The 23153-nt window shown below is 41.0% G+C and overlaps 1 protein-coding gene across 4 annotated transcripts in view; it reads left to right on the top strand.

Annotated features, from left to right (window-relative positions):
* Window positions 1–40: 40 nt before the first annotated feature.
* FKBP15 (FKBP prolyl isomerase family member 15) overlaps window positions 41–23153 on the top strand; it is a 28996-nt gene continuing 5883 nt past the window's right edge. The window contains exons 1-22 of one of the 4 annotated variants that reach the window (XM_062590950.1): window positions 41–154; window positions 1677–1786; window positions 2889–2979; window positions 3616–3685; window positions 5123–5197; window positions 6308–6406; window positions 6788–6937; window positions 8007–8075; window positions 9096–9239; window positions 9686–9831; window positions 10594–10642; window positions 11370–11489; window positions 11722–11821; window positions 12650–12753; window positions 14267–14360; window positions 14815–14924; window positions 15342–15452; window positions 16019–16113; window positions 16842–16944; window positions 20553–20724; window positions 21983–22119; window positions 22438–22593. In XM_062590950.1, coding sequence (XP_062446934.1) covers window positions 96–154; window positions 1677–1786; window positions 2889–2979; window positions 3616–3685; window positions 5123–5197; window positions 6308–6406; window positions 6788–6937; window positions 8007–8075; window positions 9096–9239; window positions 9686–9831; window positions 10594–10642; window positions 11370–11489; window positions 11722–11821; window positions 12650–12753; window positions 14267–14360; window positions 14815–14924; window positions 15342–15452; window positions 16019–16113; window positions 16842–16944; window positions 20553–20724; window positions 21983–22119; window positions 22438–22593 — 2364 coding nt within the window. In that variant the 5' untranslated portion in view covers window positions 41–95. Of the gene's footprint in view, window positions 155–1676; window positions 1787–2888; window positions 2980–3471; window positions 3511–3615; window positions 3686–5122; window positions 5198–6307; window positions 6407–6787; window positions 6938–8006; window positions 8076–9095; window positions 9240–9685; window positions 9832–10593; window positions 10643–11369; window positions 11490–11721; window positions 11822–12649; window positions 12754–14266; window positions 14361–14814; window positions 14925–15341; window positions 15453–16018; window positions 16114–16841; window positions 16945–20552; window positions 20725–21982; window positions 22120–22437; window positions 22594–23153 lie in introns of those variants that run through there. The other 3 variants (XM_062590951.1, XM_062590953.1, XM_062590952.1) reach the window with 3 other exon arrangements.

Consider the following 23153-nt stretch of genomic DNA (forward strand, 5'->3'; position numbering starts at 1 on the left):
GAAAGCGCTCAGCTGCCTGGTAACGCTTTTGCGACAGCGCTGGGCTGGGGCGGCTGTGAGGCGGCGGCCGGAGACCGGGTACCGGGAGCGGGAGCATGTTCGGGTCGGCGGCGGCGGAGGAGGACGACGCGGACTTCCTGTCCCCCGCCAGCAGGTGAGCGGCCGGCCTGGGCCCGGGCCCGGGCCCGGGCCCGGGGCGGGGCGCGCAGCCGGGCCCCCCGCGCCGCGGGGCCAGCGGCGGGGCGAGGGCGCGGGCAGGCCGCGGCCGGGGCCCTGAGGGCGCGGCGGGGCCGCGGGCGAACAAGTCCCGCCTCGAGGGCAGCGCCCGCGGCCGGGAGCCCAGGCTGCAGCCTCGGGGGAAGCACGGGAGCCGCCGGGAGTGAACTGGTGTCACCAAATCTTAAATTCCTCGAGCGAAAAACGGGCTCGGAGCGCGGGGTCGCCTTCCAGCAGCGGTATTTAGCTAAGGGGGCTTCAGGGCCCCCCGCCCCGCTCCGCCCCCGGCTGCAGCTGCGGGTTTTAGAGGCGGCGTTGGTGGCCGCGGCTTCCTCGCAGGAAGGGGGCTGCTGCACCAGCAGCCTTGGTGGCTACTTCTGTATTTTCAGCGGAGCCGGAGCCAGGCATGTGACACTGCCTTGTGACAGGGGAAGCTGCAGAGCTCTGCGCTTGGCTCGCTTGTGACCCGCGCAGGCTTTTCTTCGTGAGCCCGTCCTGTAAGGAAAAGGAGCGAGGCTCACTGCTTTCTTTCCCCACTGTTCTTTCTTGCAAATAACAGTTAGACGTTTGCAAGTAACGATCAGATGAATGTGACTGGAGCAGCCTGAAGATGCCAGACTGTGGGATTGTTTTTAAACAGCAGTGATTCCTTCAGTGTGTTCAAGCGCTGTTTTTGACTTTGGTTGATGCCATTTTCAGCGTATTGTGCGTTCCGTTTTTGCCTACGTTTTGTAGCTTTCTGCTGTTTAAAGATTGCCTTGTACTTGTTCCCCACCCTGTTCAGGGAGCTTCTGTTTGACAAGTCTTATGATTTTCTTTTTCTTTTAGTCAGTGCTTATTTTTGAAAGCATGTCATATAAAATGTGGTATGTCTAACTACAGTGGTGTGTTTTGTGGATTTTGCTTCATAGTCAAAATTATTCACTTGTCTCCTGATGCCAGGAGTAGATGAGTTTAAATGGGCTTAAAGCAGTAAAGCTGCAAACAGTCTGTCTTGCAGAACTAACCCACCTGTTTGCAATATTAAACCGTCCACACTTTGATGGGATGTTTCCTGAATGCTTGCAAGAAGAAAAGTTCTACCGCTGAATGCTAGCTTCTCTATTGTCACGATCTTTTGACACTACTTGAATGAACAAGTACTTCACTGAAATATAGTCTTTTTCATTGCTTTATGGTAACTTTTTTTTGGGGTGTAGTTTCAGTCCTTGTTTGTTTCTTAAGCTAGGTTTTGAGGAAATGAAACATGCTTGTACTAGTAACCGCAGCTTATACATCTAAACGTTTTCTTTGCTCAAAATGAAATGGTTAATTGATATAAAGCTGCTTAATGTGCATCCATTTAATTAACTCTATAGTGCTGGGTAAACACTTCATATTGTGCTGCGATTCATAATTAGCAGTCTCATATGTTTAAAGCTTGTGTCAAATAAGGTGAATTAATTGATTTCTCTTTCTAGTGCCAGATTGGCCTCTCTCTTTGGACTGGATCAAACAGTCTCAAGCCAAGGAAATGAATTTTTCCAATACACTGCACCAAAGCAGCCTAAAAAGGGTCAGACAGCAGCTGGTAAGTAACTGGGCCTGAGCAAGGGGAAAAAAACTTTGTAACATGTATCTTGTTGGGAGAATGACAGCCTTTGTGATGAACAACAGTACAATTTCTGTTCTGATATTGTCTTCCTTTAGTATTCTCTCTACACCTGGATTTGTCCTTTAGTGGCCTTCAGTGACTATGGCAGGCTTCCTTCCTCAATGTCTAGGAAAGATTTGCTGGCTTTTTGAGGGAGTTTTGCTAAGGACATGGGGCCTGCTTTGCTTTATGACTTTCATATTCAATGTGTCAGATCTTATACTGTATTTTCTCTAAGGGTTTTTTATTATTATTATTTCTGATAGACTGTCTTAGCTGTACTTCTTCAACAACGCTGGTTTGGTGGGGAGGGGGCTCTTCTAATTTCTCCTGTATCATTCGCTAAGGAGATAAACCTTTACTCTTGCTTCTGGCACGTTCATTTTCCATAACTGGTCGTCTTCCCTTTCTATTAGTTAGCATCCTTGCTTTTTTGCCGTTTTCTCCCCATCTTTCTTCAAATTTAAATATCAGTGTGATGGATTTGTTTGTGGGTTGTGTGGGTTGGGTTTTTTTTTTTTTTGGGGGGGGGGGGTGGTGAGGGAGGGGGAGTGTCTTCTTTCTTCCCCACCCTGGTAATCTTGAATATGTGTGGTTAAAGCTTGAGCTGTGCCATATATTTGTTCACTGATTGTATCAGAAACCAAAGTTAGATGATATCTATCCAAGGTATCCATCAACCACAAGTTTCTGTGACTCCACCAAAAGTGGAGACTTTAATGGTATTTCATGTTGCTGTCTTGTTTTATGTAAATAATAAATAATCCAAGAATGCGATATCTTAGTACTAGTGTTATTATTCTAATAATCACAATATCTTTTCCTCATCCCTCTGTCATCCAGACATGGATTGATTCAAGCACACCTTTTAACAGCTGTATTAGCAGTAGCTGTTTGAGAACATCACTCTTCAGGCTTTTGGTCTTCTTCACAAGTTATGCCTGTGCTTGGGGGAAGGAAGGCTTTCTCGCATTGGCACTGGCTAGCAAATGTGACAATTTCATATTGCTGAGATGTATTCCTGCTTCTCATTCTTCAGCAGGTCAGCCAGTCCAGAAGGGTCCTGTGGCTCCAGCAGCTTCAGGAGCACCCTCAGTGTTCATGGCTACTGCTGTTCATGCTTATCGATAGTAAGTACAGTAAGTTTCCTGCATTACCTTTTACAGTTTAGGTCTCTGGAGGCTTGTTGTAAGACTTGATCATGAAGGGAAGATATTTTTGAACGAGTGGGAAGAGACCATTTCTTACAGACATATGTCTGCATGCTACAAATGCAAGTCAGCACATGTTGCTGCTTAATAAGATCTTCGGTTATGGTGCTGCAGTTCAAGATTATGTAGTTGTCAAATAAAGAGGAAATCCTGGACTTGTACATGGCAGGGAAATAAATGGGATGCTGGCCTGACATTTGCACTGTTTCTGGGCAGCTCTGTCATGTGCTTGTGTATCTCATGTTTGCTTGTGGAAAACTAAAAGGATGAGCATAGAATGAGAGTGACAAAATTCTCTGTTGGTTTGATGCTGCTGACATGTAAAGACTCACTTGCCTTGGATCCATGAAAGGAGCAGTTTTTACGCCATGATGTGTGCTCCTATAATCTGTGGGCAAGCAAGAAAGCTGTGGTTTCTGTAAGCTGAAAAAAAGATACCTAACACTTTAGGTATGGGGAAATGAACCTGAACTCTTAAGAGGAAAAGCTCAGCAACAGCAGAGAGAAATCTGAGCAGGGATGTTTCTGCAGCTGAATATCTCATTTGTCTTCCAGTACAAATGGGCAGTATATGAAGCAAGGCAAGTATGGAGCAGCTCTAGTGGGGAACCATGCTACTAAAGAGGTGAGAAACACTTCACTCCTTTAATGTTTTCATGCCAAAAGTATGCTGGTATGAGGCAGTGTTTCTCTGAGCTTGCCAGCATGTCTTTGTTTTTGATACTGGAGTTCTTAGTTTCACTGCTGCTTATGTCTTCCTGCCCTCCTGGTTTTTATTTGTAGCTTAAACTATGAACTCCATTTGCCTGGGTGACATCTTTTGTTTCTGCAATCAGCATTTTTTTTTTGTAAGAGCTTTTCAAACTGAAGCCTGAAGTGTTTTGGAATGGATCAGATTTATGCCGTTCGTAACATTTGAGGAAGTTATTTTGGTATTTATTCAGAACCTCTTTGACAACTGGATCACAAATCTGTGAATGTAAAAAATGAATATACATTAAAATTCTGTTCAGATAATATGGAGATGCTTTGATTAAATTTTGTTATTTTGAAATATCTCTTCTCTCCAATCCTTCTTTCTCAAATATACTGAGAACATGATGCTGAGGTACCCAGTAAAGTGGTGTATTTAAAGGAAGACAGGTACTCTGATCTGTCCTTGACAGCTGATATTTATAGTGTATTACCTATCCTCTAATTCCTAACTTGTATTGTCTCACTAAGTTACTTCTGCTGTGGTAAGAACAGTCTGACAGTAAGCTACCTCTGAGTCACTGATCTTTTTAAATTGAGATGTGTTCAGCTGTGGCACAGACATGAAAATCAGCAAGGCCATAGCTAGTCTTTCTCAAACTGCCTTTGTGGTCTTGTGGGTTGCAGTCCTAGCACATTTGTGAATGGTTGCTGATTACTGCCAGTTCACTAGTCAACAGTGTTAAGTGAAGAAGCTATTGCTACACACGAATAAAAGAATGCAATAGCTTTGTTTTAACAGATGAGGTCTAGAAGAGCCACATATGTTAATTTAATACTACAGCTGTGTTGTTTAATACTTGGAACCAACTCCCTCTAACTTATTAGTATCTTATTAGTATCTTTTTTATAGTATTATTCCTATACGTCATATACGTATGAGTTTTATCTAATGAAAGGTTATTGCAGAGGTTGTCCTTGTCCCCCTTAACTGAAAGCTCTTTTGCTTGTGCAAGCTGGAGCTCAGCTCCATTGCATGAGTCCAGCAGGGTTTTTTTTTGCAATAACTTGGCAATATATGTATTGATTATTCTGCAGTAAGCAGGATGCTTTAGCTTGAACATTGAAGGCCTACTTGGTGTCTATAGCTAAATTAAACTTGTATATTTTCAAGTATTTTTAATAGCTCTTACAAAATTGTGTTAAGTACAATGTTAACCTTTTTGCTGTGAAAAATGCTGTTGAAATGGTGTTTTTGGCAAACACTGCAGCGTTGGGCTCGAAGTTTGACAAAGCACACTAGAATTGAAGACGTTTTGAGTTTCTGCTCTTTGTCCTTTTCCTCTGTCCAATTCTTTGTGGAATCCAGTACAGGATCCTCCTTTACATCAGTCAGCAGCAACAGATCACAACTGCGAAGATCCACCCAGGCTTCGTACTCACGGTAAGACTCTGCATTAGAAAATCTTTATCTTAAGCACCTAATACTCTGTCTTGTTCACAGCAAACAAAAGTTGACTCTGAAATGATTACTTAAGTCTTGGATTATAGCCTTTGAGATCAAACACCTCACTAAATCAGCAAGAGATGTCAGAGCGGCTGGGAGTGCTGTTCTCCTGTTATGCATTGCACGAGAGACTTATATCTGCCTTTGCCAGAGCACTTCCTCAGTAGATTTCACAGTGCAAGTTTGTATGTTGTAGGAGGTGTATCATTACCTCCAGATTGCTGAAGAGGTGTTTCAGTCTTGCAGTCCTGTCATGGGTAATAACGGAACAAAATTCCTCTCACTAATGCTTTGTTGCTTAGTGGTTCAGAGAATACAACTGAGCAAGGAGATTGGAAAGATAACAAAGAAATACTTACTATATTAAATCTGATGCTCAGCATTTTTCTGCCCATAAGAACTACTTAAAACACTGTGACCCCTGAAATGGGATCTTCCAGGAAGACTTTTTTTTTTCTTTTTTTTTTTCCCTGCCAGAACATTGGTGTACTTGCAGTCAGGTGCCATTAAATCTCTTGATTTGATAGACGGAAGTTCTACTCTGAAATAGAGTGGAAGAGAGAGTTTCAGTCCAAATTTCTGAGCAGGGTTCTGGCAATTATACAAGCCCATTTTGAAAGATTAATGAGTTATGTAGTCAACTTTCATGAAATGGATTTCTAGAAATGATGAATGTGTGACTTCTATTGATTCTGAAAGTCCATGTCTAATCAACAGTTACGAGGAAGAGGTTTCTTATGTGTCCAAACATCTCAGTAGATACTTCAGAACTTAGCTTTAAAGGATCATCTTGTGAACGCTGTAGCATTTATGAAGAACTTTATATTTGCTCAAGTATTTGAGTTGCTCATTATCCTGGAAGAATTATAACACAAGAATGAGGGCTAATTTGTGCATTCTAAACTTGGGTAGTAATACAGCAATATTCTTCCTCTATTTCTGCTTGATTTCAGTAACTCTTATTTTAAACTTCTGCTGGATTGAGTGGGTCTTTCTTTTAATTTGAATGCATCTTTTTAAATACAGGACTGATTTCCTTTCTTACAGGTTCAACCCAACAATTACAGTACGTTCTATGATGATCAGAGACAAAACTGGTTGATCATGTTTGAGTCAGAAAAGGCCGCAATGGATTTCAGTAAACAGGTAACTACTTAAGCCAGCAAGCCATACCTTGTATTCAGCTTGGAGTAACTGCATCGCTGTGGTTGAGGCAGATTTGCAATGAGCCTCGCTGAGTTTTGTTCATTAGCTACAGGTGTCTTTGAGGTATGTAGCCTGTTACTTCTGATGCTATTTCTAAGAAAAGATTCTGAAGTATTCTGAAGTATTGCAAGACCAAAATACAAAAGGCATTTTCTGCTTACAGCTGAGCAAAATTCAGTACAGAGAAGCATGGAACACCTCTTAAGTGCATCTATAACCTGGGCTTGATCAGTATAGTAAGAATATATCAGATGTGATGTGATATGTGGAACCCCTCACTGGTTTGATGGCTGAAGATATTGATAGGTCATCCTTTTGCAGGTATGCATTGCCAAATGCAACAGCTCCCCAGTGTTTGATTCAGTCCTCTACCAGGATCTCCTCCTCGGAGAAGGGCAAGGAGTAGAAGGAGGAGACTCTCTAGAGATTGCCTACACAGGTTGGCTGTTCCAGAACAACGGGATTGGGCAGGTAAAAACATTTCTGCTACCTCCTAATACTGAGCGAGTGTAATAGTCACTAGGAGGGGTTTAGCACAGAGTTGGTGCTGATCTTCCAGATATTTTTTCAGTCACTTGCAACATCTCTGAAATAACTGTATTAGCTATGAAATAATAAGAGTCTGTTACTGTTTGGGAAGAGGTGACTGAAATGCTTTTGAATTTCAAAGCACTTTCACACATTAATTTCAAACAAAATGGTAAGTAGGGACAATGAAGCTAGTTTTGTTCCTTTGAAAACAGCTTGGTGAGGTGATAACAATAGGTTTGACTGCCACAAAATACATCTCTAAACAGGAAGAGAAGGAAATTGTCTTTATATCTTTTAGAGCTGTGTCATATCCAGTTTGTTATTCAACAAAAGCATGAGATACGCTTTAACGTTTCAGAACTTTACCTTTAAAACACTTCTGCGGGTTTTACTTTTAGTGAAATTCATGGAGAAAGATTTTGCATTTGTGCCCATCTGCAGTTGAATCTACTTGTTAAAACAGTTGTCTGTTTTTCATTGTTGGGGAGTTTTGTGGGATGGGTTTTTTGATAGTTTTTCTTTTTTTAGTATATATTTTCTTGATTGAATATTGACATGCTTCTCTCCTCAAATCAGTGGTACAGCAGAGTTTACATGTAACCTCCTTTAAGAGTTGTTCAGCTGCATACATTGTAGTTTAATACGTAAAACTGCCAGACAGTTGTATTCTGCTTAGCTGAGTCCGTTGTGCTATTACTGATGCAAGCTTGTTGCGCAGCATTTTACTTGAACCTGGCCTGGCCACTAAGCTCAAAGCACTTCTGAAGTCCAGGTCTCCAACTATTGTTCATTTCAAGAAATTGCTGCGTGATGGACTAGAAGCCCTAGCCATGCTGCCTTACGTTTATTTGGGATTAATTTTGAAAGACAGCAGAATGGGAAATACTATGTAAGAAATAGTAGGAGTTTATGAAATGTTTGTGATCTTTTTGCCATGGTTATAAAGTAATATTCAGGATCTTGAAACTATGGGGAAATCCCTGTGACTTTCTGTTCTTCAACTCCATAGGTTTTTGACTCAAATGTCAACAAGGACAAGCTGTTGCGGCTGAAGCTGGGATCTGGAAAGGTCATCAAGGTAGAACTTCTAGCACTTCTGTTATATGGAGATTGCAGAAGTCTTAGATCTTTGAATTACTGAAGGTGTTCTTCAGGATTCATATATACTTTCTGTTGCATGTTCCAATTGATAGAAAATGCTCTGCACTGCTGATGCACTCAAATTTTTTTTATTTGCACAGCATGGCCAAGCCCCTCTCTCAGTGATAGTGTTGGAAGGGAGTCCTTCTGTTTAGTAAAAAGGAAGCTTAGTATTTTCAGGAGTTTCAAGAGTTGTTTATTCCATAAAATCAATTTGTAAATCAGAGATGCTGTGGTTCAGAGCACTTCTTTACATGAACAATCTATATATGACCTATTAAAAGTTGTCCGTTCTGGAAGCTGTGCTATTTTTTATTGTATTTTTATTTTTTTATCTTCTTATTAATGTCTGTTTCATCCCGTTAAACACTGGCACCCAAATGACAGCTTGCATTGCTCTCTCTCTCCTTCCATACAGCTGTTTTTCTAATTGCTATGGTTAGATTTAGAGTGAACTTTGACCTTCTCAGAATACTGTTCTCTCCCAGAATACTGAGAGAGACAGGCACAGCACGCAACTCCAAAATTTTTGTATGCAGCACAGCATGCAGCTCTTTTCTCCAATATATCAGTGTAATCTATGATAGCTGCTTAAGTATGATATGTAAAACTTCAGCTAGGGTTCTGGAACCGTACTAGAGTGCCACACACCTGCAGCCTTCATGCTAGAGACTGCACTATTGATAAAATATTGCAACCTTAAATAAAGATGCTCTCCCAGGATGTTCATAATGAAATCAGATAGATACAGTAATTAATATTTGGTCATTATGACTTATCATAAGAAAAGCTTTCCTGCTGCACTGCTAAAAATAAGTAGGATTTTACAAGAATATGTGTTTTGACATCCTTAATAACTGGTGCCTGTAGCAGTCTTAATTAGTGTAATTAAAAGAAATTGCAGTGTCGCTGGTCAAACTGTTTGCTTTCTCTTCTGTTGTGTCCCTAAAAACCAAAGGGCTGGGAAGAAGGAATGATGGGGATGAAGAAAGGAGGACGAAGGTGTCTCATCATTCCTCCTGCCTTTGCCTATGGGGCTCAGGGAGTGGCTGGCCGTGTCCCTCCAGATTCTACATTAGTTTTTGAGGTGGAAGTTAGGCGGGTGAGTGTCTCCTTCCAAGTGCTTCTTCTACATCTGTTTTGTGACTGTTGAGTCACAGTATCTGCCTGCAAGGGAAGAATCTGTCCTTGATATGAGAATCACAGCTCAGATTGTTACAAACAAAATACCTTGGGAGGATACTTATCTTTTTTTGGGGGGGAGGAAAAATCAGACCAATCCTCCACTAAGCTTTTTACTAAGACCAGTCTGTTCCAACTGTTTGAGGACCTTTTTGTTGTCTTATTTGTGAGTTACTTGAGAAAACAAAATAATCAGATTGTGAGGAATGAGAGGATGTAAAGGCTCGGCTTCTCCAATTCTGAACCAACTGTATGTTTACGTGTTTTTACTTGAACTGAATAAGCTTGGTGAAGAAGTAAGTCAGAAGTAAACTGGGTTTCAGAACCCAGAAAAATGTCTAATTTGTTATGTGCTTTCTGTTTTAGGTGAAGCTGGTAAAGGAAGGCTCTGGTTCAGATGGACAGAGTGTTAGTTCTAGGGATTCTCCTGCACCCTCTCCAGTACCTAATTCGGATGGTTTCTCTGCAGACCCTGTTTTATTGCCTCCATCTACAATACCTCCAAAGCCTGGGTAAGAAAAAACATGGATAATACAACCTGCTGCATTAAAAGATGTTAGTGTTAGGAAATAACCTACACAATGCTGCATTCACCCACCACCTGGCAAATATGGGTCGTCCTGTGTGCCCACTTAATATCATCGGTGTGGCAGAGGAGTGCTTGCTTTCAAGTAGGAAGCTTTCTGCTTGAATATTGATTTTCAGATCTAAAGAAATTAGAACAAGTACAGATGAAGGAAGCTGGTGCTCTAAAGCATAACTGAGATCTGATGTTAAGTTTAATGGGTATTATTGCAACAGCTTTCTCAGCTGACAATATTGTCACAAATTGGTCTTGAATCGTGGCCGATTTCCATTCATTTCATTGAAAATTTTACATTGACGCTTATTTCTTAAATTAACCAAACAGGGCAGTCATCTTTAGAGTCATTTTCGAGTTGAAGTGCTTGTTTTATTGCTACAACAAGTAGCTTATCAGGATCAGTCACAACTGTACAGAATGTGATTCTTGCAGTGATCAACAAAGTTACCTTTCTGTAGTCAGCTGTTCCACAGCCATGAAACTTGCCAATAATAATGTTCTGAAATCTACATATAATGTTGCAAAGAGTCTAACAAAAGTAAGCAAAGAGAGATCTTCATACTGTAAGACAATATTTTGCTAGTGGGAACTATATTTGACAGTTCCTAGTATTGAGAAATGCAGAATATTAAATCCTGAATTTTACTTCAGTTAATCTCTAATATTAACACACACTTGTTTGGCTTTTCAGGGAGCCAGCTGTTCGGGCCAAGTCAAACTCAATCAGTGAACAACTGGCAGTAAGTATTGTTTTTTAGCTAATTAGGAGCATTAGATAGGGAAAATGAGAATACTGTTTTCCCCTTTGCATCCTGTACTGCTGAAGATAAAGTGAAGATCGTGCAAGCAAAACACTCATGTTTACCTTGGCAGAGCTTGAGCAGGCTCAGTGACAGTTCTGAGTCCTAATTCTTACTCTTAAATGCAAAACCTGTTTGACCATGTGGATATTCAGAAGACTAGTTGGCTTCTCGGTTAAATAGACAAATTTAAAATTGATAGCGAAGAGTAGTTGAGATATTCAGCCTAAGTTTATTTAGATACATGAGTGAGTTCTTGTGTGTGCAGTTCAGGATAGATAAGGCTGTTGAGGGAAATGTCTTTTTTCTTTCCTTAATTTAGAAAAGCCATTTTTGACAGACAGAAAATCCTGTTGTACCTCGTTTTCTTGTTACTGTGTTTTGTGCAGGGGATATGCTTTCTGTGTAATGATGACAGCAATGTCATCCCAGAAGGAGAGTGTATATATAGTAATCCAGATTAACAAATCCACAGTGCTATCTTGTACTCTCTAAAGTCAGAACTTTTCACCCAGTCATTGAAAAAATTGAAAGAAACAGGCTTATAGGTGAGTTTAAATGCTAAGTCAATGACTTAGAAGAGTCTAAACCTCACAGATGTCTCTATAATGTCTGAAAATCCTGGGCTGAGGGACAAATGAAAGGTAACTGCAAACATCTCTTTCAGAATCCAGATGTAGCAAAGGCAAAGCTAATTTCTCGGATGGCTAAAATGGGACAGCCCATGCTGCCTTTCCTTGCTGGGACAGCAGGTAGTCAGCTTGACTCCAGTGACTCAGAAATAGAGGTACTTCTCAAATCACAAAAATGGGATTTTTTTTTTCCTTTAATGCTCTTTCTGTGGTGTGAATAGCTCTCCCTTTGTACAGGGAGCATATACTTTGTTTCGGATTAACAATTCCAGATTTCCTGTATAATTCAGAAAGGTTAATTGGATAATATCTAATCACAGGTGGTTCTGAGTTCAAACTGTTTGCTAGTTCTTTAGCATCCATTTTAATATGTAGAAATGTTTTTAGGATCCAAATACACTGAGGGGGACGGCGCAGCCAGTGGCTTCATCTCCCATGAGACCATCACTGCCAGCTCATACAGCACTGCCTGCAGTGTCAACACAAGGTAATATGCTGGTGAACTTTGCTTTGGTATAGAGAAATTTCACTTTTTTGTGGCTTTAAAGTGCAAGGGCTGTGAAAAGAGGGTTCTTCTCTGCAACTGAAATAGGAACTGATGCATAGTTTCTAAGGAGGCTTGCTAACCCAAAGCTCCATCAATAGACTAGTTCATAAAGCACAAGACTGACCTCCTTGGAGTATGTCTTCATTGTGGTCTCCTTGTGTGCACATTACTGCTTAAGGAAGAGCAGTCACAATGCAAAATAATGCGTGAGCTGCCATGTCACCACCATCAATGTGTGTGCCTGGGGTGACACTAAGACTTTTAGGACACATGTGTTGTGATTCTTTGTGCAACAGCAAATCACTTGCCAGTAAATGGAAGGAAATTTCTTGTGTGTGAAAAGTGTACAAGGTGGAACTGATGGAAATAATAGCAAAAGGCATCAGAAGATTGACAGCTCTGCAGTGGGCTTGACCTGTCTTCCCATGATGAAATCGTAATGCCAGTTGAGCACCTTTGAGAGTTAGCCTGAATGATATTTTGTGGTAGCCAAGTACAAAGTACCTCTGAATAAAAATAGTGCATCTAAATAGAAATTGTGGCTACAGATGAAATTCTCAGGAAAGATAACTTTTCTTTCTCTTATTCTTACTTTTTTGACTGGATTTACTTTTGGCAAGACTTCAGGCAGACTTGTTTCATTTTTTAAAAGTTTTTTGGTCTTTTTATTTATTTTGATCATTTTGAGCTTAGTGAGTTTTTTTTTTTTTTTTTTTTTTTTTTTTGCTACTTTTTTCCGCTATGCTGGATTTCTCTTTCTCCTTTCAGTATCTCAGGCATCTGGTTCTACACCCCTTGTATCCTCTGCTGCTTTAATACCTGCCACCATTCCACCCCACTCAGCTCTGCCTGGAGGATCACAGGGCTTTCAGGTACCAAAATCAAATCGGGGGATTTGGCACTTCTATTTCTGTCCTTATCATAAATCTTACTGTCCTTTCCTTAGCTGAGAGCAAGGACTACATAGCAGCACATAAGGTTGCTTCCTGTGATTTTTTCTTTGGCATTCTTACATTTGTTTCACATACCTCTCAGATTTTAATCAAAAAGGGCTAATTTGTTGTATGCTGATGGGTTTTTTTTTTTTTTTTAACGTTGGACTAAGAATTAACCTGTCTTTGTTTAGTGTCAGCTCTTGTAGTGGGGAGGGAGGACCAAACCTCCAAGAACTTGTAATGCTTTTGGTTTCATCTGCTTTTTAGCTGAGATTCTTCTTTGTCATGGTATGCTTTTCTGTGAGTCATGTTTCATCCAGCAAAAGCATAATCTTTTTGAAGGCTTGTGCTGCTGCTTGTAAGTGATGTGACCTGCTTGTTAACATGGAAACTGTTTAGGGGGCTGAACATGCAAGCTAACATACGTTTTCCACATCAGGTAATGAAGATCCAGACTTAAATATTACATACAATATAAAATTCTATGAAGTCTAAAACTGAGCTTATTACTCTACACTTTCTTTAATTATTTTTACTAAGCTATTTCCTGGAGGTTTTAGAAGTCAGTGACATATACCACTTACAAATAGTGCTTATTTTTAAGAGGTCCAGATGGAGGGGAAAAAACACTTGATAATGAATAAAAACACTATGTGAAAAAGAGAGCCAAAACTAATGCACTACTCTGGCTTTGCATTTTCCTCAGTGTTAAAACTGAGGAAGTTGTGGCAAGTAACAGGATTAAAAATATATATATTCTTGTTGGAGTAGTATCTGTTTCAGCAAAGTGAAGTTTTAATCTGACAGTGATTTGGATAAATTGTTTTGAAAGTTTGCTGATATCCTGAATCCTTTTAGAAACTTGGCTCAAGCAGTACCCTAACTTTTTTTTTTTCCTCAGAGAGTAAATTCCTATAAAGATACCCTAGAGTTGTAGGATTTTAGTTGTCTTGAGTGAGATACTCCTAGCATTTAATGTATTCTTAGGTCTCTTTCATGGCTTCTGTTTAGCACTGAGCAGGGAATTTGTTGTCAAATGGAATTGCTCTGCTTGAGCCTTTCCTAGAAAATAGCCTTGTGTTCATGTTAGCATGGCTTCACATTGCTGCATGTCCAATGATGGCAGTAGGCTGTTTGCATGCTGGCCTTTGCCTGCTGCAAATGTGAAGTAGCATGCTTTTGCTTAACCTTCGGTGAGGAAGGTAATGGATTAAGCTATGGTAATTTGAACACATATCTAAGCCTTGATATGTGAGTGGCTTTGTTATTTTCCCTTAACTATGAGTGTTTTGACTTCCTGCTCCCTAACTCTTTTTTATTTTTTTGAATGTCATCTTTGTTCTTGAAGGGGGAGGTTGGATGGAGAAAAGGCATGTGAAACCATTAAGTGTGGGGAGAAACATCCAAATTTATATTCTAGTCTTCTAATCCATTGAACTTATTCTGTAAGGCTTATACAGGAATGGCGTTTGCTTACCCCCAAACCACTGCGTCTGCTTCTCAGCTCCAGCCTGTAGGACAGATGTATGCTGCACCTTACCAAGGTATGTTAATCTTAAGTGTGTAGTTTACAGAAGGCTTTAATACCTGCTACAAACAGTATTTATAATGAATATTTACGTAGCAGTGGTAGCATAGACATTCATCCTACCTGGAGTGCCGTGTTATTTGACAAGTTCTTATTTTAATGACCAACAGGGGCAAGGAGTTCATAGTAAATCTTTTTCTTACCTTAAGGAACTTTGGACAGTGTGAAAGGGGAGGGGGAATCTCTAGGTATATTCCCAAGGCTGTGTCTTACTAAAGGCGCTGGTACTTCCAGTTGTAATTGTGTAATAGTAAATTTAAAGTAAACAGTCTTCCAAATACTATGTCCCTCTTGGTTTTGGGAAGAAAGGGGCTGTCCTATCTGGCATCCTACTTAGAAATACTGCTCTTGATATGTCTGCATAAAGATGTTTTGCCTTTGTGACTAAAGATCTCTCCATTCCATTCTAGCATCTGGGGATGTTACTTCCTTCTTGATGACAGAGGCTCGGCAACATAATACTGAAATCCGAATGGCCATTAGCAAAGTAGTAGATAAAATGGATCATCTGGCTGCAAAGGTAATGTGTGACATAGGCAGGCTTGTTAGCAAAGTTAGTGCTGCTTCCTCTCCCACTCTGGTCTGGGGAGTTGGCTTTATTTATTTGCCTGAGTTAACTTTGTAAGTGATGTACTGACTTAACAAAAATTTCAGTATTATTGGACCTTAAGTGGTAGCAATACAGCTCCTGTATAAAAACTAAGAATAGCTTTGGGAGAAGGTGCTGTCTCCTACCATCTTAAACATCATCTAATGCATTCTGTTTGGAGAGTGTTACTGTCTTTCAGGAGGTGTCACAGTTGACACAGTAACATACGACTTAGCACTGTACGCGGTTAGGTGAAATGGTTCAGTGATTCTTTCTTTATGTGGATGTCTGACCTATCTACATCCGTAAATTCATTTCATGTGGCTTAAGAATGACTTAATGCTACAGGTGGAGGAGTTGAAGAAACAAAACACTGGTAATAGCTTATTACTACCTGGTATCTCATCTGTTACCATGGAAGCCTCCATGATCATGAGCAACATTCAGCGCATAATCCAGGTGAGCATGGCCAGCTGTACTGACTCCTTTCCTAAGGAACTGAAGCCCACTGTGCTATTCCTGATGACTACAGCTGTATTGGCTTGGATCAAAGGTCCATCTAGCCACAAGTTCTGCCTCTGGCCAAAAGCAACTATATGATAATCTCCTAAATGCTCCTCTGGCCTCAACAGTTTGTAGTTTGGGGACTTTCTAAGACAGAGCTGATATTTTCCTATTTAGTGGTCTCTGACAGTGTGTTCAAATGAAAGAAATTCAATGTTATCTTAAACCAGTATAGACCCAACATCCACAGTATCCTGCAGAAAAGAGTTCAACAGCTCAAGTAGGTGTTGCAAGAACCACCTACTTGTTTGTCACTACGTAGTCTGATACTGTGCAGTTTCCCTAGGCAGTGAGAAAGTCAACTAGAAGTTAGTATGCCACCTCCTCATTACATTACCACAGGAGGTGGAAAGTCTAACCACCATACTGCATCTGTACAAATAAAAAGGGTGGGGGGGGTGTTTGGCACTGCTGCAAGGAAGTCTGAGGAGGATCAGTATTCATGCCGGGCTGTGCTTTAGGAGAATGAGAGATTGAAGCAAGAGATATTTGAGAAGAGCAGTCGGATTGAGGAGCAGAATGAGAAAATCAGCGAGTTGATTGAGCGGAATCAGAGGTAAGAAGCAGGAGAGTGCAGCCTGCCTGCATCTGCAGGGATTGTTTCTAACTGATACACATTTGGTCAGGGATAAGTATGAGGGTGTACTTTCTCTAGCATGGAGACAAGTTCTGAGGGTTTTTTCTTTTTTTGGGGGGGGGAGGAGTGTCTTTTTATTCAGGGGAGGAGGAGATGTGGGGAATAAATGTATTTTTTCCATGAGGGCTCCCCATCCCCATCTTTGCAGGGCTTATCTCTAAAATTAGGATTTGTAGTAAACTTGAATGTGTGAAAGAGGAGAGAATCTCATACCTTGATCATTCTTTCTCTGGTTCTGGGGTTATTTTACTTCTGCTAGCCTCTTAGATGGAAGGAGCCATAGGGGGTGCTGTATTCCTAGTTCCAGTGTTCAGTGTATGTTTTAATAAGTTTCAGAAGGGGAATAAGGAAATAGAAAAGTCCTGCGGATTTCAAGATACCAAAAATCTTTACTGTATGCTAGGAACACTAGAGCAGTTGCAGAGTTTTGTGTGTCTCAGCTGATATTATCTATGCTGAACATTGGACACTCCTATTCCACTCCTCCACTCCTTTTGAGATCGGTTGCTTTTCAGTGCAGGACATAAATTGTCTGGGGCTTGTCATTAAGAAAGCTTTGAGCTATTGCCTATTGTCTTTTCTATCTGAGCTTTTCTCTTCAATTCAGGTACTTGTGTAAGTGCTTTGCCATCTTCCCCTGTTCACAGATACGTTGAACAAAGCAACTTGCTGATGGAGCAGAGGAACCATTCACTGCAAGCAACAAATGAAAACACACAAGCAAGAGTGTTGCATGCAGAACAGGAGAAGGTAAAATCATGGTGACCATGAGCAGAGCTAGAGACCTCTAGCTGTAGCTAGAAGAGGGGCTGGATGTTGCAATAAAACATGCCGGAGCCTCATTAGTGAAGGCTTAAGTCAGACCTCTTGACACCTGTAGTTCTCAATTGATGCTTTTCAAAGCTGTTTGAATATGTTTATGGATTTCATGACAGAAGCAGCACAGAGCATATAAATTTAGATCTTTATAGCTTGAATATTCTTGGTTTAACAGGAAGATGTCTCATTTATTGTTAACTGTGTAGTTGTATGGCCAACAAGTTGAGCTATGGTATGTATCAGCAGGGCTTCATCTGGCTAAAATACAAATCATTTAGTTGCACTGGCAGTTTCAGAATTGCCTTATTCCTTCTCTTTAACTGTCATAAAGGTTGAGTATAGCTGTAAGAAAAATTCTTTCATTGCAGTTTTTCACCACTTTTTAAATCAAGAGCTAGTTGTTTATAACAATACATTTATTTTGCTTTTGTGAAAGGGTCTGTTAGGAAGTAGCTCTCCAACCAGTTAAATGCACTTATGCATGGCTTTTTAACCGGTAAAAGTGTGCTCATGATGGCCTAGGCTTGTCAGGTTAGCTCTAGGGTCTGTAGTTGCATGGTGTCTGTTTTCTCGAGCAGTGGCTTCTTAAACTACACCAAGTTCAATCCTGTACTGCACTCCTCTGCCATGAGTTGTATATCTGCAGTCCAAGTATGAGATGATAAATGCTTGTTCTACATGAGAACCATGAATTTGTGCTCTTGCAAGTGATAAAAATGGCTTATTTCTAAGGTATGCTAGTAAGTGTTTCAGTAGGCTAAAGAATAGAGCAATAAATGCCTTGTACATGTATGCTGGTGCCAGTAGATGGTGAAGGAGGGCTGTATCTTTCCACTGAGAGCTCAAGTCACGCTGTGGAAATAACTGTAAGATGTAGGATGTGTAAGAGATCCTAACCAGGAATAGGTCAGACTGAAATCATCAATAAAATTCCTTTTATTAAAACTTGTTTTGGTCAGTGAGCACAATGTCCTGCTTACGTGAAAAGTAGCTTGGGGAGGAAGCATCTTCTAGAGGTGTAAGATCTGATCTTCAAGAATCTCTTCAAACTCATCTACAATATGAATTCACTTGATTCAGTATCATCTCTGCCTAGATAACACTATTGCGTGAATGGACCCCAGACTAGATGAGAAAAGCCATAACTTGCTCCAGAGAACCTTCCCCTAGTTTTAAAGAGTGTTGACTGTAAATACCAAGTCTGACATTCCTTCCTCTTCTTGTTACCTGAACTAGCTTGCTCTGTGACTGCAATTGCTGAGATGACTGTATGGGAATCTGTCTATAGCTTTGGTAATATAACAAGGGAAGAGAATTGTAAACACTTTTATTGATTCTTTACTTAAAAATTGGGAGTTGCTATTTTGTAATATATGCCAGGTATCTGTACCCAGGATCCCTGAGTAGAAGTGTTAAAAATTTGCTGCCTTTGGGTTATGGGTCTTTGATCCTTGGAGAGCATATCACAGCTTTAAATCAAGGCTCCGTAACACTTATAATTTCCCCATATTTTCCACTGCAGTGAAATAATAGTTAAGTGTGAGAGCTGCACGCTACCAGTCTGCTGCTTGCTGGTCTGCAAAGGGTGTGGTGCACAATGTATCTATGTAAGGATACACTTAGCTGCTTTCTTTTTAAGCCAGACTTCACTACTTTTTCTGTCTTTGAGCTTTTGCAGCTCTTGAAATAACTTATACGCTCCTCTGGCATGCCTCAGGCTCCTGCAATGAGGCACTTAGCTTTTCTGGTGATGATTAATGCTTCTGCCTTTGAAGTTGTGTTCTTAACTCTTCCTGTTTCCTGTTGCTGCTTTCTTTTCCTAGCACATGCTGCCGTTGGATCGGGGCTGGGACCAGGTGAGGCAGTGTGTCTGCTGACTGTGTAGATAATAGATAATTGTACCCTAGATAGCATCAGCCCAGCTTCCTCTTCAACTAGCTGTAGATACTCATTGGTATTAGAAGAATTGCCGCGTGTCTTGAATTAGACAGATTTTCAACTTGGAAAAGAGCATTAAAACTGGTAGTATAGCCATTGGCCACCTCCTTCTTGAGGAGCCCTTTGGAAGAGCTTTATCACCTCACTGCTCAGTTCACCTCCTCCATGGGAGAAATAGGATGTGATCATATAATTGTCAGACCAGATATGAATCACATAAGATTCTTGGAACCTGAAAGCTGGAGGCTGGAGCTGAGCTAGTATAGTTTTGAAGCATTCATCACAGAGGCTTAGGTCTGTTAAGTTCTTGGCAGAAATCTTCCTTTTTACTTTTCTTTTTGTGCCCTTAAAGGTGGAGGCAAGTGTAAAAGTAACCTTTAGATGTGACATGGAGTTTTACTTTGTTTTAAGGATGCTAGGAGTTAGTGTCTTGAACTATATTGAGCCATTTATGAAAGTGTAACAGGAAAACGGATCTGGTTTTAGCCAAGCTCTGTTAAAACGATTCTTAAAATTAATGACGTGGTATCCTAGCCTTTGAGTTCAGCATGTATTCATCCTCACTGTAGTTGGAAGGATTTGGCTCACAGTTGTTCTCTGCCAGAAGGTGGTAGTCATGGACTGAAGAGATCATATCGAAACTCCAGTTCAGTACAACTTACCAGTTGCAAGAACAGCTACTAGGAATCTGAACAGAGGCACAGATACAGAAACTACTTAGATGTTCCCTGCAGCAAGTGAGGTTTCCTGAAGGAAGTAGCTCTATCTCTGCAGAGCGTCCTCTGAAGTATCCTACACAACAAGATTGGGAAAATGACTTTGTTTTTGTCTTTGTCTTGACACCTTTAAGCCTCTCTTAATGTGTTGTTTACATGTTGTCTAACAAGCTGTATTAGTTTCTGGTTTTCCATGAGTTGATGACTTAAGCAATACTGAATCTGAACACGTCAACAAGTTATTGAGAGAAGCAAGCTGTAAAGTGACTGTCTTGCCATTCAGACACCTCAAAGTGACTACACGCTGTGTGTTCTGGAGGGAAGGCGCTCTTTTGACTGGAGCAAGCCTATATTATCTATGGCTTTGTAAGCTTATTAAGGATAATTAGGTTTTAGAGCCTAGGCTCTTGCCTGGCTAGATGTTCTTAGAGCATGAAAACTCCAAACAGAGCCACCGATCACAGGTACTAGTCTTAAAAAAGTGTTTGAGCTCTGCAGGAACACACTGAAGTGAGCTGATGTGGTGATTATTGTCAGTAGCCTTGTGCAATTTTCTAGTCAGTCTGGACAGGTTATTGCAAAATGACTCTCAGTAATGTGGCACAAAGTTATTACCTCTTCAATTTGGAAATGTCTCTTTGGTCCTGGATCCCAGACGTGTCTGAGCTCCATTTCCACTGAGATTGCTGGGCAAAGTTATCTCTGACAGAACAGTTGTCAGGATGGGGTGGTTGGTCTGTCATCTCATTCACGAAAGCAAGCATAGACTATAAGTCTCCAGTACTTTTATGGGTTCTGCCTGTGAGAACAGTTTTGGCACATTTTCGCACCCACGTATCTTTCTGTTCCCTTTTTTGCCTTTCCCTGCTCCCTTCTGTGATGCAGGCCAAAGTTGCAGAGGAGTTAGCAGCTGCCACAGCACAGGTTTCCCATCTGCAGTTGGAGTTGACTACCCACCAAAAAAAGGAAATGGAGCTGCGGAAACAGCTATCTACCGCACTTCAGGAGGCAGAACAACATGAGACACAGCTCAACAAACTGCAAGGACAGTTAGCAGGTAAGGACTGTGTTGTGCAGTGACAGTTAATTCATCACTTATCCCACTGTTTTGTTGACCAATGTTGACTATGCTGGAAGTCTTTTCAGTGGCCATTTTCCATTGCCATAAAGCCTTGCAGGTTACCTCAGTGTGTCTCAATAAAACCCTCTTCAAAACTAATGGAAAAAACACCACACAAGCTATTGCAGTTGTTGCAGTAAGGTGGTACAGATGCTAAAATCTTATGTGGGTTAAAGGAACAGTGTGTTTGATGAAGACAGTCTGTGAAGTATGATAGTGGAGCTAGGAGAGGTATCATTGCATATTTGCCCTGTTCTAACACTCTTCTGTAGGCATGAGTCAGGAGGTGCATCAGAAACCTGGCACTCAGCTTGGTGAAAAGTCATCGGTCAAAAATTACTTCTCTCAGTATAGTATTGCTATGTACTTTGTTTCTTTATTTTAATGGGTAAAGAATGCTGCTTTTTTTGCCCCCCTTTTTTTTTTTCCTTATTTGGAGGAGCCCAGAGTTCTTTGCCTGGGCTTCCCCGACAGGTATCTTTCTCTTCTCTTCTCCCTTTAGCTCATGGTTTTGATCATACTCTTTCCATGCCCATCAGTAGTGCTCTGTGGTGACTTGGCCTGTACTGGATGCTTTAGACGTGCAGTTTATGGAAAGAAGTTGATTCCCTCTTTGGCATTAGATGGGAGAGAAGGGAGTAATCCTAGTAGATAGTTCTGTGGCCCAGTGTGGACTCTTCCAGAGTTAACAGACTCCTGGCTTGTTTGTTTTTTCTCACATTTCTCTATGGTGAGCTCTCTTGCCTGTAGGCATGTCTTGATCACATGTTTTGTCAGAATAGCTGATTATAGGTATGAAATTTGAAGTTTTGTGACATGCATTTGCAGTTAAACTGCAGGGATGTCAAGGATATTGATTGTCTGCAATGTCTGAGGGGTGTGTGCATCTGGTGTTATCACTAATTGGAAAATGAACAGGATCATTTTGTCACAGGGATGCCTCTTGTAGAAGCAAGCTCTTACCCTTGCTGAGATAGAGAAGCCAGAGGTCTTTACTATAGCTGAGAAGTTTAGATGGAGGCTGAGGTGTAAGCATGCCTGTTTCACAGAAGAAACTCTTGACAAACTCTGTTCCCCACTGCAGATGCTAACCCTGTGCAAAAGGCACTGTTCTAATCCTCCACCCCATACCGCCCAAAATGTATTAAGCTGAAATACACGGTGCTGAGATCCACAGTAAAGTGTATTCTTGCAGAGCTTCAAGCAGCCTCGGAAGACACTCAGACTAGATTCAAAGCTGAGAAGCAGAGCCGCAGGCACCTGGATATGAAGATTACAGCATTGGAAGAAGAGCTAACAGACCTGAAAGTAGAAAAGGAGACTCTCGAAAGGGTATGTTCAGCTCTAGCATTGCAGAGAGACAATTTGAGCTGTTTACTAAAACTTACCTGCATGCTTTCATGCAAGAATATTGAGTTAAGGTAACTCTTGACTCAACCACAAGCAAGGATCACCATGCTGGTGGATCCTTTGGGCTTAGCGTGACTTTTGAATGTCTTACCCAGTAGTAGGTTAACCTTCCTACCTATGAAGTAGTCTCAACTTGACTTTGAAGTGGTAAGATTCCCTGCTCAAAGAAGAACTTTGTCCAAGAGGAAGAAAAGCTACTTTGCAATCTAGCCTATACTTAAGTCCTGTTCTGTATTTTAGAACCTTGCAGAGAGGAAGAAGAAATCCCTCACAGAGAGAGCTCAAGCAGAAGAAGAGATGGAAGAGATACGCAAATCGTATCAGCAGGAACTAGACAAGCTTCGACAGTTGCTGAAAAAGGCACGGACTTCAACTGACCAGGCAGCAGCAGAGCAGGTGAGGAGGCATGGGAATTTCTCAAGCAAGTGTCTGGAAGGTTTATAGGAATTTACAGGTAGGAAATGAGCATGAAGACTGCTTAGGTAGTAAAAGAATAAAAATGATACCTTTGTGCTTTTAAGGACTAATTTTCACATAGGATTCACTTTTTTCTCTGTTGTCCATATAAAGTATCTCTGCTGGTGTTTACTCTGATATCTCTATAAAGGAGTGCTTGACTTGAGTTAGCAAGAAGGCTGCGGTGTTCTGGATGCAGCATTGATGCAGACCGGCATGCTGTATCAAATTGACTGCCTTAAAGAGAATGTTAACCTGAGGAAAGGAGTTGAATTCAATTCAGTCTGTAGTAGAGAGAAGTACATAGGACAGCTGATGAGCGAGGGCTGAAGTCTGAGCCAGGCCTTCATGCCAGCTGGCAGGTTGTGGCCAGAACTGAGCTCTGAGAGATGTGGGCAGGAATACATGACTATTGCAGGGCTGCTGTCTGCATGTTGGTATTCCAGCCTAGGGCAGGAGGTGTTGCTTTTACACCATTTTCCAGGCCGTTAGCTTTCAAC

This window comes from Rhea pennata, chromosome 18 (assembly GCF_028389875.1).
Source record: "Rhea pennata isolate bPtePen1 chromosome 18, bPtePen1.pri, whole genome shotgun sequence".
NCBI lineage: Eukaryota > Metazoa > Chordata > Aves > Rheiformes > Rheidae > Rhea > Rhea pennata.